This window comes from Nicotiana attenuata, unplaced genomic scaffold, assembly GCF_001879085.1.
Source record: "Nicotiana attenuata strain UT unplaced genomic scaffold, NIATTr2, whole genome shotgun sequence".
NCBI lineage: Eukaryota > Viridiplantae > Streptophyta > Magnoliopsida > Solanales > Solanaceae > Nicotiana > Nicotiana attenuata.
In genome coordinates, this window is record NW_017673853.1 from 46555 (window position 1) to 63732 (window position 17178).

The window sequence follows — 17178 nt, forward strand, 5'->3', positions numbered from 1 at the left end:
CCCTTTTCGATTCGTTCGGTCAATTCTTCTAGCCTCCTAAGAACCGCAGAATCAGCATCCGGCCCACCCCGTTCCGGCTGTACTGGGGTCGGATTGATGATTGCAGCTGCACGGGGAGCCTCCTCGGACCTGACAGGCTCCTGGACCCGGCTCTGGAGCTGAGCTATAGCCGATTGCTGGGCTTGCAGCATGTCAAAAATCATTTTAAGGTTGATAGTCTCTTCGCCGACTGCCTGGGCCCTCGAATCGTCCTCTCCCCGGACGCTATGTGATGATCCGGAGGCCTGATCAGTGTTGAGCGCCATCCGGGAACCGGCATCTATCGGGTTTTCGAGCCCGGGCATTCCATTGTTTCCTGTCTGCTGTTCAAGTTCGTTGTTGATTGATTGTGCCATTCTATGAGTTGGTAATTTGAATGTAAGATGGACTCTTTTGCAAAGAACCAGTGTATTGTGATGCGTCAAGAAAGAGTATCAAAGAGCTCACTAATATCCTTAGCCCCACGGTGGGCGCCAAACTGTTTACCCTGGAATCCGGATAACAATTGAATTTATATGGGGTTTTAAGGATCCGTGAACTAAAAGATTCAAAAGGTTTAGGTTGAGGAAAATAAAGATAAAAACTCAACAATTGCTATTAAAGTAGATAATCGCAGAATATAATATTGCTTAGAACAATTGTGCTTGATAGCGTACAAGAATTTAGAGAGATGGTACTATAGTGTAATGGTTTTTTCCCCCGGTCGCCTCTTTATGGGGTCTTCTCCCCTTTTATACATTATGATTAAGGGTAAAAATAAGGTAGGTAAATTAATTACATCGTGGATCCCTGTAATTACGCCTTAATGGCCTGAAGTGGTTGAGAAAATCACGTTTGGGCGAGATATCCGGCGACGCTTGGTTATCCGTTACGAGTCCGGCTTCCGACCTTGTGTGTTTCTCCATCCGGTGGTGACTCATATCGAGCTCTGCAACGGTCTCGAAATGACTCGACCTCGGTTGTAGACGTGGCCGTTGTTCTACCTTGCATCCAGGTCGGGTTCGATGGCCCCGACTTGCCCCGGACCGGACCCAACCCGGTCGGGCTCAAGCAAAAAGGGTATCACCCAATACAATCGGTATTCGGTATATCAATTGTGCATACCAAATACAGTATCAGAGTAGCTTGGTACGGTTCGATATGTTCTTGTTTGGTTCGGTACGGTTTCGGTATAACAGTAAATAAATAATACCTTCAAATTGTGAATGATTTGCTTATAAATCTTGATTTCGTCCGTAAAGTACTGTAGCCAAGCTCTTCGATTTTTTCCAAAAATCTATTTGGATTTGCTGTGAGAGCATTGAATCTTTACAGTCTAATCTAATGAAGTGTAAAGAGAAGTCCATCAAGGATAACTGAGTAATAATTCCAGGATCAACTTTCGATAGAAATGACATTCCACTCGTAATGTCCAAGACGATCATTTTTACTTTCAGAACTGGGTGGGACATGGCTTAGTTTTACTGGCTAGGGATTAAGGGTTGGACTTGGGCTTAGTTTTACTAATAGGCTTACTCGATTTCGATATTTCGGTATACCGAAGTATTAAATTAAAGTTAAATACCGAGTACGAAATACCCAACTACCGAAAAATTCATACTGAATTAATACCAAAGTGCCGAAACCGAAATACCTAACTACCAAAAAATTCATACCGAATTAATACCAAAGTACCAAAAACCGAAATACTGAGTTAATTCAGTCCGGTCCGGTTTTTCGGATTTTATACCCACCCAAAAGGCTAATAGAGTGTGAGTCCGGATTCAAAATGTAGTTCTTTTGGACTCAAAGAATAAAAATGTGTGAAAAAAAATATAGTGACCAAAATATGTATAACGTCATTTTAAAAGACGCTATACCTTAACGGCCGTTTGGCCAGTTAAGTATAGCGTCTTTTAAAAAGACGCTATATTTGAATTAAATAAAGCGAAAAACTATAGCGTCTTTTTTTAACACACTATAGGTATAGCGTCTTAATAAAAGACGCTATACATATATAAATATCGTCTTCCCCACAGCAACAAAACAGAATCGTAACCCCCTCCCCCCCCCCCCCCTCATTTTAATCAAAAAAAACTTGAGTGGAGCCCACCCGTCCCACAAAAAGTGTAGATTCTCGGCCCCACGTGCTAGATAAGGCTTTATCTCGGACATTGTTGCTTGTTTCGGCTTCAAATCACAAAATTTTCAACTTTCTAAAAACCTTAAATCGAGGTATTCCGACTTAGTTTTTGTTAAAACTTGTATAAAAATGCATATTAGTTATTTTTTGTGTGCTCTATGTTATTTTGTGATTGTTTTGCGATTTAACTAATTTATTATTTTTTATCCGGACTATAGTATTAGTGTGCTAAAAAAATTCGTAAAATAGAGAAATTATTATTAGTTGTTAAAAAAAATATTAATTAGTTACTTTTTACTGTAGTATATGTATTTTCGTGATTGTTTTGTGATTAAATTGATTTGTTATTTTTATCCGATTTAGATTATTTATTTGCTAAAAGACTAGTAAACTAGATAAATTGTTACTTTAGTTTCCTATAGAGGTATCTTGCGGCCTAATATAGTGCTCGTATTTGTAATGTAGTGACCTTTTAGCATAGTAAAACGCAGTGCCCTTTAACGTAGTATCCTTGTAATTATAGAAATTAATCATTTAAATATCTCTTATTCCCAAAAATACGTCAAAAAGCTGATAGTTCAAACACAAACTATCTCCAATTATAGTCAACAAACGTAAGAACATAAGAATTTAGGATACATTGGTGCTACTGGGCCTCAAATATTGTGTCCGGAACTAAAATATGAATGATTAATAATTAATTCTTGTATAGTTATAAAAATTAATTATTTAATTTTAGTATAGTATAAAATAAGCCAGTAACAAACAAACAAACAAACATATACAATAATAAAATTAACATATTAAATAATAAAACTAACATATACAATAATAAAATAACAGACCTGCTGAGTGATAAATCGGGAAAAATTTTTATCATGAACATAAGAATTAAGGATACATTGGTGCTACTGGGCCTCAAATATTATGTCTGAAGCCAAAATATGAATATTTAATAATTAAATCCTGTATAGTTATGAAAATTAATTATTTAATTTTATTATAGTAAAAAATAGGTGAATAACTAACAAACATATAAAATAATAAAACTAACATATTAAATAATAAAACTAACATATTAAAGTAACATATAATATTGAAAATGTATCAACCTAATTAATAATATAGTAAAAATATCGAAAAAAATTTAATATTAAAGGTATTGCAATATATTTAAGAAATGAAAAAGAAAAATAATGTAATTAATTTTGTTCTACAGTAGTCGTCGTGGAGGTTCTGCCTTTGCATCCCGGACCTGCCTCGCTAGAGCTACTAATGCTACAGGCCGAGCATAGGTCTTCCTACATATGGGAGGGGCAGTTATTGGCCCAGACTTTCCGTGCTAGGAGAGTAGACAATATGTGGGACTTTCTTAAGACCCGCCATCTCCATCCCCGTATAGTCAGACGCCTGCAGGATACGGGTTTCTATAGGATTATTGAGATCGACTGGCTGCAACTGGATTGGTCGTTGATCACGACTTTGATAGAGCGGTGGCAACCAGAGACGCACACATTCCATTTGCCCATTGGCGAGGCCACTATCACGCTGCAGGACGTGGAGGTTCTGTATGGGCTGCCGGTTGATGGACTTCATGTTGCTTTGCCGCATGCCATGAGAGATTATACGGGAGATCAGTACCTGGAGACGTTGCAGAGGCTCACCGCTTTTCGGCCAAAGGATGAGGGTGCATTTGTTGGGGCTAGTCGTCTGCAGTTGACGCCCGTCCGACTTCATTTGGAGGCCATGCATGCTAACATTACTCATGATACATCGGATCTTCATATTAACCGGTACACAAGGTTGCTGCTACTGCTTATGTTTGGAGGCGTATTGTTCCTGAACACTTCGGGAAACCTAGTCAGATTGAGATTTCTTCACCATCTTGAGCGGCTAGATGATTTACATTAGTACAGCTGGGGTGCTGCTATTCTTGGTTACTTGTACAGGGAGATGTGTCGGGCATGCATGGGCACCGAGCGAGACGCTGCAGGATTTATGCCGCTGCTGCAAGTGAAAACATAGTCAAATACTTTCTTCATTGTAACATACATCATAAAAGTATACCTTAAATTTTATGTCCAAATTGTATATTAGGTTTGGGCCTGGGAGCGGTTCCTGCAGTTTCAGCCACCTCTACTACCCATAGCTCAGGATGCACCACCTCCACCGTTTCTCCCTTTAGCTAGGAGGTGGGTTGATAGGCGGGGATACGGACGCGAGTACGAGGCTCGACATAATCTCCCCTATTGCAGGGATTTGTTGGATTTGCTAGAGGCCGCGCAGGTAATTCTATACTTAAGTTTACTTGGCTTGGATTTATATGTGTTGCGTATACTCACGGTTCCTATTTTTTTCGTAATAGTTCATTTGGAGGCCATACAATGACGAGCTAATAGCTGGTTTGCCCGATTATTGCTCGACCGAGCTACTTATCTGGAGCTTTTCCGTCCCGTTGATGTATCTCGATATTGTCGAGAATCATGCCACCGAGCGAGTCCTTTGCTAGTTTGGTCGGTCGCAGCTTTTACCTCCACCGCCCGCTTGGCTTAGGAGACATTACCAGCGGGATGATCGTTCGAGGGTTGACCAGGCATATGAGGCATGGCTAGAGTTACAGATCGAGACTTGGGACCAGCGGCGTGACCTGATTCTGCCACTCCCTCCACCCGATCTTATGGATGGTGAACATGCGTATATCGGCTGGTACCGCAGCATTACCCTACTTTTCGTCGGGAATCCCGTTCATCGTGCTGGCGTCAGTTCGTTCCATACGCCGAGAGGCATGAGGCGCTGGTATGTTATTTGGTATAGTTAGTTATAACGTTAACCTTACCGTTTCGTAATTAATATTTTACATTTTGTACAGGTTATTGGCCTACATCTGTTCCACCAGTTGGGACTGCAGATGCACCAGCATACCGGTGAGGGAGCGGCTGCTTTGCACGACTATGCTGGCAGGTTACAGATTTGGCTGTCCGGACATTGCAGTAAGCCCGGGATGATGAGCGCTTAGGACACGAGATTGATTATATGGCGCTAGAGCAGCCTAAACGTGGGCGACAAGGAAGGGGTGTCCCACAAGGTAGTGGGGGTCGGCGATGAGGTGGTCCCCAGCAAGGGGGCGTTGAGGCACCTGTTGAGGATGTTGGAGTCGATCAGCCGAGTGACCACCCTGATCCACACCATGCTCCTAGTGATATGCCCTCATTCAGCCTGTAGCTTACTCCAGGGACTTCGCAGGTGACCACGTTAGCTCCATTGTTGATCGGGGGCACGGCCATTAACTCACATGAGTGGGATACGTATTTTCCTGACCCTCCAGAGGCATCGATGGTTGCTGATGCTCGTCCGGTACGAGATGTGGATAGTGGGCGCCGACTTAGATATGGCTCACCACCGAAGGATACTAAGGATCTTCCACAGGATTTGGTTAGTTTGTATAACTATTACTTATATTTGTGTTTATCTCATTGATTAGTCATAAATATCTAAACGCCTATTTTTTTTGAAGCCATCATCCTCGCACGTCACGGAGGCCACTATGTGCGACACTGACATGCCTGAGACGGATGATTTTATTCAGGAGCCCGCTGAGACCATGTTAAGACATTTTAATTTTTTTAGCTAACACGTACATTACTAATATATATTTCATATACTAAAATATCTCATTATTCTGTAGGTTACTGCTGCACCGACGGCCCCTTCTACCATCCAGCCAGCCTTACTGACGATCATGTTGTAGCTCATCCTCTGATAAAGAGGCGATGTGATGAGGATGATCCTGATAGTGTAGCCGGGCGGGATGGAATGCGCCTGAGGCCAGCGACTGCTTTAAAGCATAAAGGCTGTGGGACACATTAATTTTTTTTATTTTATGTACATATGACAATCAGTAAATAATAGCATCTTTATCTATGGTTTAGAATTATATGCGCATTATGTTTTTATTTCTTGATTTCTTTGTTATTTTAATACTACAACTGGACAAAACAAACATAGCAACTTAACATAATTTAAATTCGATACAACTAATGAAAATACATGACACGAAAAACATAAAGATAAAATACTACACTCAACACATACATGTGTTTGTATAGTCACTACCGCCCATTATTCTCTGCTCCAACCACTTAAATTTCTCTTCCATTTTATTTTTTCTTCCGCCTCTTTTAGTTTCTCATGCATTGCCGCAATTTCTTGTTGCATTTCAGAGATCTGGCGTTGGTATTCAGCGTTCATATTCCAAACATACTGCAAACTTGATTTGTAGTATTCCTGGTTAATGGGTTCATCATACCATTCCTCAAACATACAGTTTTTGTGAATGCATCCAAACAATCCTTGACACATCCAGTATCTGCGCCCAACATTACCATCGGACCAATATGCCTTCAAAATAGCACGTTTGCCACAATAGCACCTTGGTTAGTCATTGCGTCTAGACATTTGTCAATGTAAGAAAAATATAAAATTTATGGAATGTTTTGCTATATGTTTTGGTTAAGCGCAAATAATAACTAAAATGCTCTAGTCATTTATAGGCAAGAAAAAAACACATAACGTGGTATTTAACCGTGCTATGCTTCGCGTGCTAATGATTCTTTATGGTACAATACATCTTTTCTAGAAGACAGCTTTTCCAGAATGGCAGCTTTATCAGGTTGACAAGACAATACACATAACGTGGTATGTAACCGCGTTATGCTTTGCATGCTAATGATTCTTTACGGTACAATAATGCTTTTCCAGAAGACAGCTTTTCCAGAACAACAGCTTTTTCAGGTCGACAAGACAATACACATAACATGGTATTTAACCGCACTATTCTTCGCGTGATAATAATTATTTCGGGTATAAGAAAGCTTCTTAAACTTAACCAAGTCATTGTATTTCAAAGACCTTTTGATTAAACATTACAACATCCATTAAAAAATGTCACTACGTGTATTAATGTTAAATATCAAAAAGATTATTTTGAAGGTTGTTTTGTTTAAATGGGTTTATGTTAGATTGTTGTACTGAAGTATTAATGTTAAATATCAAAAAGATTTAACAGCAATGGAAACATAATTTTATTTCATACATTCTACAAGATAAACAAGTACATACACTTATTACAACCACATTACGGAAACAAAACACTACGTGTATCCTTGATAGTTGGGCACATTAGATGAACTTTCACCAGGAGCTGGATTACCACCGCCATCCAAACCAGCTGAAAGACATTTACGACGATCGTGTCCTATTTGCGAGCATATGCCACATTTACGTGCATAAACGGTATCCCCAACATCTATTTGGTTCCATATACGCATTCTTTTTTGCACTTGTAGCTTACGCAAATACTCCTTGTTACACACCATTTTAAATGATTCCGGTGGCCAATAATGCTCAACACCCACTGGCTGCAACTGTCCACTAGAGGTGTTTAAGTATGCAGCAACACTATATTCCTTATCAACGTAGCTGGTTGCCACGAAACCTATATGTTGAAAGCACTTCATGGCATGTGAGCACGACATGTGATAGATGGACCATTTCCCACAAGAACACAACCTTCTGGCTTCATTTACGGTTTGTGTATTATTCCCCCGATTTTGATGGATAGTGGTACAAACTTCAAAAATATTTCGCTCGTTGCAATACTATAAAAAATGAATGCCAATGTGCTCGCCTCCTGTATTTCTCAAATCTTTTTATTGATATTGGCATAAATTCAACACCCCTCTCTGCTAATGACGATGCACCTCTAGACCTTTCAACAAACCTCTCCGCCATCTATTTGAATGATATCCGCACGATGGCAGTGACAGGCAATCCAAGTGCAGACTTCACTAACCCGTTGAAAGACTCTGACACATTTGTAGTCAAGGTTCCCCATCGTCTGCCACCATCCGCATGCAATGTCCCCTTGTCAAGCTCATGTCGCATCAACCAATGATAGGCTTTTTCGTCTTCCTGCCTGATCGATTCCATGCGCCTCCTGAATTTACACTCTTGGTGATCATTTGCAGCCAATCACATTAAATCATGCAAGTCCTTGTTGGGATGTGCCTTCTGGAAATTGGCCTTCATGTTCCTCACACAGTAACGGTGGTATGCATATGGTTCCGGCTATGCATGCAAATGTTGTACAGAACTTAAAATACCGCCATGCCAATCAGATATTAGACAAATACCTTTACGTTGTTTGACAACGTGCTCATTCAAGTGGTTCAAAAATAGCGTCCACATCTCTTGGCTTTCATTGGCACATATAGCAAAAGCTAGGGGAACAATCTACTGCAACGGCGATCAAACACTTAATATCATACTTTCCATAGACATTAGTGTCGTCTATGGATATTACCAACCGGCAATGCACAAAACCATCAAAACTAGGCATATTCCAACTGGTCGTTTGTTCATAACTTGTAAAATTCATATTTGGTTGGTACCCCCTGTGGAATATTTAATACAAATACAATACACAAAAATATACATCGTAACACAAAGGAAAATTGAAGTTTACCACTCGACTTGTTGATTTTGTATACTAGGGGAGAAATTATTTCCTCGCTCCTCATTCGCCCGTTGAGATAAGTTTAGATCCGGCCAAAATCTTTCAGCTGGAACCTGTTCGGCTAAAACTGCTCCAAAATAACCACCCGATGATTGAGGGATTTCCCTACTTTGCGCAACCTCATTATTGCGAACGTCTTCAGCCTTGACGTACATTTCCAACAGTTTTATCACAATAAATTCCCGGTATTCATCCGGAGTCCTCAAAAAATCTCTCAGAGTTTCATCGTCTTCGATGTTAAACTCATCATAACAAGCAACCCCTTGCGGAGTCACAGAATACAGATATCTTCCGGTTATTTTAAGATTCACCGAACATTTGCTCACACTCATTTTTTTACATAGCAAGGATACCAATGTATCATACTCTATTGTAAGTGACAACTTAACATGAGACTGTGGAGATAAACTATAGCTTACTGAGTTATTCGTCACCACAACCTCAACCCCCCTCCCTCCCCCAATATAATGAAACCCTAATTCTTCACTCTTCAGACATTATGACAAAATACAAAACAACTTGACAAAGAAAAATTTCACAAGACTTGAGAATACAAAATCCTTAAAATCCTTAAATAAGGCAAAAATCAGTCAGGGGGTTCAATTATTTGAGGTATAGCGTCTTAGCTTAAGACGCTATGCCCAGTTGAATTATTATTATGTCAGTTATGCCCAGAAGAATTATTTATGGGCCCACATAATATATATATATATATATATATATATATATATATATATATATATTGTCTTAGTGAAAGACGTTATATATATAGTGTCTTTTTAAAGGACTCTATACTTAACTGTCCAAACGTCCATTAAGGTATAACGTCTTTTAAAAAGACGTTATACATATTTTGGTCACTATATTTTTTTTCACACATTTTTGTTCTTTTAGAATAAAAGAACCATATTTTGGTTCCGGACTCAACAGAGTGTATCCCATGTAATAGGGTTCCTTTTTTCACCATTCTATAGAAAGTTTCTGCATATTTCTTCTACCAATTTAATAACGTTATTAGGAAGAAAGAAAATTTGAGCCCAGTAGGTTGAGAAATTTTATTTAATGTGAGACTCAACCAACAAAAGTTATGTAAGAGCATGTTTGGAAAGCCACATAGAAATTGGATTTGAGTGTAATTGGGTGTAATTACACAGTTTGGCATGTTTGTTTGGAAAAGTAATTACTTGGTCAGTATGTAATTGGGTGTAAAATTGGTGGGGTGTAATTACACTCTCCAATTCTCAAGGGGAGGTGAGAATTGGTGGTAATTACACTATGTAATTACAAGGTTGCTTTTTAGTTTCTTGCTTTTTTATTTTTTATTTTAATTTATCTTCTTTATAACTTTTTATTTCAATTATTTTACTTTTTAAATTTTATTTTTACCTTTTAATTTCTTTTAAAATTTTAAAATATATTTTTCTTTGTACATTATTTATCTTTTATTCCTCTACCTTTACTTCTTGTGATTCCGTGTAATTGCTTATATTTTATTTTTTATTTATTTTATTATTCTACTTTTTAAAACTACACCTCCTAATATTAGAAATAATGAGTCATTAACAAACTTGGCATACAATGAGTGATGCAATTAAAGTGAAATTTCGTTGTTGAATGTGGTTATAAACTTATTGTGTTTCCTAATCTTAAGTTGTAGTGGAACTTACTATTATTATGTTGGAATTTGACATATTTTTTGGATTTNTTATGATATTATATTTATAAATATTAATTTATTTTACCAAACATAAATTCCATGATGTTCTTACAAAACGTATGTTTTTAGTTTATGTAAGTATCTAAACTAAATATTATTAATTTGAAATATATATATAAATTACTTATACAATATTAGTTATAAATATATGATTACTAATTAATGCATATTCACGAAAAAATATATATCTTAAATACCAAATATATTATCATTTATACTTATAAAATTTATAGGCATATATTTATTATATTAACTTTTAAATTTTGATAATTACTTCATTTAAAATTTAATTTGACTATGTAATTACATTTGTGCAACCAAACAGTAAACTTGTAATTACACTGTAATTACACTATGATAAACAAACAGGTCGTCGTAATTACATAACTATGTAATTACTAGGTTGTGTAATTACTACCCTAGTAATTACACCAATTCCAATTATCAGGTGGCTGTCCAAACATACCCTAAGGGCATATTCTATGCTTGACAAGTATTTTGCAAAGGTCCCACTTGGCAAATCTCTTTCTCTCCTCTTCCGGATCATCTTCTTCTCTCGTTCTTTCCATCACATCTTCTTTTTTTCCTTCATTTTTGTTAAATTTTTCTTCCTCTTAGTCTCCGTCTCTGAGTTTCTATCTTACCTCCTGCTTTATTGTTCCTTTTTTGGTTCTTTCTTTTCTACCCTTTGTCTCTAACAATGTTTATGTTATTTAAGGGAAAAAACTAAAAAGGTTCTCAATTTCTAATTTTTACTCTTAGTTCTATTTCGGCAATGCATTAACACAAAATGTTTGGTGTATTCGACCGTGTTGATCAAGTACGACCTTTAGGTCCCCCTTTTTTATGGTTGAAAATTATTGACCTAAGGTGTGTCTTAATCAGGTTTAAAAAGTACTCCTCCGTTTCACTTTTTGTGAACCTATTTCCGTTTTGGTCCGTTCCAAAAAGAATGATCCTTTTCTAAATTTGAAAACAATTTAGCTTAAACTTCCAATTCCACTCTTAGTGAGAATTTTTTATTACCACACAAATAATCTGGACCCCTTTTTAACTTGTTTAGGACCACAAATTTTAAAAGTCTTAATTTTTTCTTAAACTCCGTGCCCAATCAAACAGGTTCACATAAATTAAAATGGATGGAGTATTGAATATGTTTTTTGAGCTGTCCATATTTTGATCCGCTCCAAAAAAACAAAGCCAAAATAAATTAATTGAGAGTTTAAGTGATCTATTTATGTATATTTGGTATTTTGTAATGTCAAAGATGAAGGTTTTATCAGAAAACAAACTACGAGGGCTTGATATTGAGATTAGTTATACATTTATCTCTTATATTTATTCTTTTCTTCTTTTCCTCTTAGTTCTTTTCCAGTTAGTTAGTATTATTAGTAGCTGTTAGTTGTTATTAGTTAGTGGCGTTGTTATTAGAGTTAGTAGACAGCTATCAAGTGAGTGAGTGAGAGAGTCACGTGTATATATAGAGTGCTTGGATATTTTTGTAAGATGGACTATTCATTTACATTTTTCCCAATTATGCTTCATAGATTTCTCGAAGCTTCTTATCTCTTTCTTCTCTTTTAACTAAGGTTCTGATCTTCCACCATTGGAGCTCGTCTGAGCTCGATTTCATCTCTTTCATTTGTGATTTTGTCATGGTATCAGAGCGGGGGTCCTAATCTCTAGCTCAATTTCATTTTTAGTCCAGAAAAATCAATGTTCAGCGTTGTTTCATTTTGAGGTCTGAGGTCAGCCCTAAAGTTGAGATCGACATAGAAATCAAGTGATTGAGCTTCATCTGCGTATACTCATCGATTAAAATCATGGCGATTGAGGAAAACACATCGGATTCCACTAATCTGCTACTTGATTCAACTAATCCGTTTTACATGCATCCATCCGAAAACGCAGGTTCCATGCTTGTACCAGTAGCCTTTGATGGATCGGGGTACAGGTCATGGAGGCGACGAGTACTTAGAGCTCTTTCTATGAAAAACAAAGTAGGTTTCATAAATGGTAAGTGTGGGAAACCAGACTCAAAGGATCCTACTTTTGAGCAATGGGAACTGTGTGATAATGTAGTGACTTCATGGATTTTGAATTCTCTATTAAAGGACCTAGCAGATAGCCTGCAGTATGTAAACAATGCCAAAGAGCTTTGGCAATAGTTGGAGGACAGATATGATCAAACCAATCAAAACTATATCAATTGCAGAAAGAAATCAATGATTTGAGTCAAGGAACACTCGACATTACTGGATACTATACTAAGATGAAGAAGCTGTGGGAAGAGTTGAATACCTTGAATACCCATGCTCAATGCAAATGCCAGTGTACATGTGGTGCCAAGGCGAGCAGGCACAAGGCTGAGCAGGACAGGAGGTTAATTCAGTTTCTAATGGGATTAAATGAAGTTTACACTGCTGTCAGGGGAAGCATTCTGATGATGAACCCCTTACCTTCCTTAGCACAAGCATTTGCGATTCTCATCCAAGAGGAGAAACAAAGGGAGATGAAACCAAATAATCAATTGATGATTGACTCTAGTGCTTTGAGTGTGAACAGGGCAGCAAACAACAACTTCAGAACCAGTTATAGTCAACAAGGAAATGGATCTGGAGGGAGCTCCTACACAAACTACAACCAGTCAAGTGGGACTGAGGGCAATAGCTTCAGGGGAAATTATCCTACAAATAGACCACGTCCAGTCTGTGACTATTGCAAGAAGCCAGGGCACACCAATGATAGGTGCTACAAGCTCCATGGTTACCCACAAGACTCTAAGTTCAATAAGGGAAAACGAGTAGCTGCAAATGTGTTTGGAGATTATGGTGACAAGGTTGCTGGCATAGGAGATGGGGAAAGGCCACAGACTAAAGAAGAAGGACGAGTGATGAAAAACTTTACCAAAGAGCAGTATAATTAACTAATCAGCATTCTAGAAAACTTTCAGACTGGAAGTGCAGAAGACAGTTCTGAGATGAAGGCTGGAGCAGTAAATTTTGCAGGTATTTCAGCTTGCTCTACTTCTCTTGATTCTAGTGTTCATTCATATGAATGTTTTAAACCAAATGCTGACTCTTGGATACTTGATTCCGGGGCCACAAATCACATGACATACAACAAATCCATTCTAAGTAATATCAAAACCTTAGTTTGTCCTTTTCTAGTTACACTGCCTGATGGATATAAAGTGAAGGTGACACTAGTAGGTGATGTGGTTTTGAGTCCTAAATTCACCCCTCAAAAGAGTTCTTTTTGTACCCAGTTTCAAATTCAACTTAATATCTTTACCAAATTTTCATGTATTCTTCTGCAGGCCCCTTCACTGAAGAGGACTCTGGAGATTGGTAAGGCTTCTGATGGCCTATACTATCAAATTTCAGAACTCTGCAAGAATGTTGCAATCCCTACTCAAATTCCTACTCAAGTTTCATCTATATACCTGATAAGAATAATGTACACCCTCATTCATATCTTGTTCCTCCCGTTGCATCTAGTTTGCCTGTTTCATATCATGCTTGTAATAAGAGGTGTGTTGATTCACATAAATACTCCAGTGTTAATATTTCACCCTTAAGTAGTAAAGAAAATATTTCTTTGTCAAATACATCTACCTCTGTCTCTACTTTCACATCTGCATCTAATGGAAACATGGTTGAATTTTGTGGCACAATAGACTAGGACATGTCCCCTTTGCCAAGATGAAGGGAATCAATGAGATACCTGTCAAGTTTACACCTACACAACCTTTTCTTTGCCCTATATGTCCAATGTCCAGACAAAGCAGACTACCTTTCCCAGAAAGAACCACTCTTACAACCAAAATCTTTGAAATATTACATGTTGATTTGTGGGGACCATATCACATTACAGCTCATGATAGACACAAGTAATTCATCACCTTTATAGATGATTACAGTAGGTGTACATGGACACATCTGTTGAGCTGCAAAAGCAATGCTCTACAAACCATAAAAGCTTTCTTTGCTATGGTGAAAACTCAGTTTAACACCTCTGTCAAAACTATAAGAACAGATAATGGGACTGAGTTTATCAATTTAGAAGCTACCTCTTTCTTTAAATCTTGGGGAGTTACTCACCAAATAACCTGTCCATACACACCCCAACAAAATGGGGTAGTGGAGAGAAAACATAAGTATTTGCTAGAAACAGCAAGAGCATTGCTGTATCAATCAAAACTACCCATACAATATTGGGGAGAGTGGATTCTTACCTCCACCTACATAATAAATAGATTACCTTCTTCTTCTCTCAAAGGCAAATGTCCTCTTGAACTACTCTATAAGAAAAATCCCTCCTATTCACATCTCAAGAGTTTTGGTTGCCAATGTTTCCCTACCACACTTAAAGACTCATAGGGACAAGTTTGAGGCTAGAACTTTGCCTCATGTGTTTGTGGGGTACCCCTTTGGGACAAAGGGCTACGAGGTGTTAAACCTAGTCACAAAGAGGATCCATATTTCAAGAAATGTAGTCTTCCATGAGGATGTCTTTCCTGTCACCTTGCTTTCTAAGTCAAACAAAGTTTTTCCTTCATTCCCTCAAGTCAATACAGACTTAGCATCTGATTTCTTTCCTCCCATAGAAACAGGTTCAAACCCATCAAGCCAATATAACAATACAGTGTCACCTGAACCTTCACATATGCAGTTTTCACCATAGTCCAGCTCTAACAGGACACAGTTCACAGAGTTCAACCACAGTGAACACTTGTCACCTAACAATGAATACCAAGAATCTTCATCCAATACAGATATTCCAAGCAATGCAGGCCAACAAGAACTTCATTTAGGCCCTACACAAATTAGACCTTCTAGAACACACAAAATTCCCACATACCTAAAAGACTATAACTACTCTCTTCCTAAGTTACATGACCCACAACATCAATCTTCTCCACAGACTAATTTCTCAAATGACAGTAACTCTTCTCTTTCTTTTGCCACTTATGTACCCAATGCACAGTATATCTCTCTTAATGTGTTATGTTCTGTTAGTCAGCAATTGGTAAGAATTTTTTTTACATGAATGTGAACCTAGTTCATTTGAAGAGGCAGTTGTAAGCCCTGCATGGCAGTCAGCCATGAATCAAGAGTTTGAGGCTTTGATTGCTAACAATACATGGAGTCATGTACCATTGCCAGTTGGTAAGAGTGCAGTAGGGTGTAAGTGAGTATATAAAATAAAATACAAGTCTGATAGTAGTGTTGAGGGGTTTAAGGCTAGATTAGTGGTAAAGGCATACACACAGAAAGCAAGGATAGATTACACATAAACATTCTCACCTGTTGTAAAAATGACAACTGTGAGAGCACTAATAGGAACTGCTGTAAAGAAGGGTTGGCAGATGTTTCAATTAGATGTAAACAATGCCTTCTTTCATGGAGCTCTACATGAGGAAGTATACATGGAGGTGCCTCAGGGCCTAGTAGTAGACAAGCCAGGTTTAGTATGCAAGTTGAATAAGTCTCTATATGGACTCAAGCAAGCAAGCAGGCCATTGGTATGAGAAATTGACTGCAGCTTTATGTTCCAAAGGATACACACACTCACTGTTGGACTACTCATTATTTCACAAAAAGAAGGGACCTTTAGTGGTGTTTGTGGCTGTATATCTAGATAAAGTTATTGTAAAAGGGACTCACCAGGAAGAGATTGATTCTTTGAAGAGCTTCCTGCATGAAACTTTCAAGATAAAAGATTTAGGAAGGTTACACTACTTCTTAGGAATGGAAGTGCTATACAAGGAAGATGGAGTGCTGATATCCCGAAGAAAGTTTACTATGGATCTGCTGAAAGAGTTTGAGTGTCCTCAATATTCCAGCCTAACATCACCCCTTGATCCTTCTACAAAGTTGAAGGCAGATGAGAGTCCATTGTTGATTGACCCTTCCAATTACAAAAAACTGGCAGGGAAGCTGAATTTCTTGACAAATACAAGGCTTGATATATCCTACAGTGTCCAGCATCTTAGCCAATACATGCAGTCACCTAGAGAAGCCCATTTGAAAGTTGCATATCATGTCTGAGATATTTGAAGGGTGATCCAAGCCTGGGGATATTCTTTTCCAACAGCAAGGACTTTGGAATAAGAGCCTTTTGTGACTCAGATTGGGAAGCATGCCCTGAGACTAGAAGGTCAGTCAGTGGCTACATTGTGCTGCTTGGAAACAGTCTTATTAGTTGGAAATCAAAGAAACAATCCACCATATCTTTATCTTTAGTTGAAGCAGAGTATAGAGCAGCTAGACAAGTTGTGGGTGAACTAGTTTGGCTGGTTACACTTCTTGAAGAGTTAACTGTACCCATGAATCTTCCCATTCTAGTGTTTTCTGACAGTCAAGTTGCCTTGCAAATAGCCAGAAATCCAGTGTTTCGTGAACGCACAAAACACATAGAAGTGGACTGCCACTTTGTCAGAAACAAGCTGCAAGAGGGACTAATTTCTTTACATCATGTATCTACCAACGACCAACTCGCAGACATTTTCACTAAGTCCATAACTGGAATAAAACATTCAGACCTACTTAGTAAGTTGGCAGTACATTCCTCCCTTCCAACTTGAGGGGGGGTATTGAGATTAGTTATACATTTATCTCTTGTATTTATTCTTTTCTTCTTTTCCTCTTAGTTCTTTTCCAGTTAGTTAGTATTATTAGTAGTTGTTAGTTGTTATTAGTTAGTGGTGTTGTTATTAGAGTT

General features: G+C 38.0%; 1 protein-coding gene across 1 annotated transcript; it reads left to right on the forward strand.

The window, feature by feature from the left end:
* Positions 1-12724: 12724 nt before the first annotated feature.
* On the forward strand, positions 12725-15649 carry LOC109217452. Its single transcript, XM_019381709.1, has 4 exons — positions 12725-13342; positions 13406-13651; positions 13772-13911; positions 15517-15649. The coding sequence occupies exons 1-4, from the start codon at positions 12725-12727 to the stop codon at positions 15647-15649; spliced, it is 1137 nt and encodes a 378-aa protein (XP_019237254.1).
* Positions 15650-17178: the final 1529 nt, after the last annotated feature.

Bases quoted from the DNA above. Each gene is read 5' to 3' on its own strand.
- LOC109217452 (XM_019381709.1), top strand. From the start codon at position 12,725: ATGAAGAAGCTGTGGGAAGAGTTGAATACCTTGAATACCCATGCTCAA. The intron at 13,343-13,405 runs GTGATGAAAAAC...GAAAACTTTCAG, and splicing joins AGACTAAAGAAGAAGGACGA to ACTGGAAGTGCAGAAGACAG. The intron at 13,912-15,516 runs GTACACCCTCAT...ATGTGAACCTAG, and splicing joins ATATACCTGATAAGAATAAT to TTCATTTGAAGAGGCAGTTG.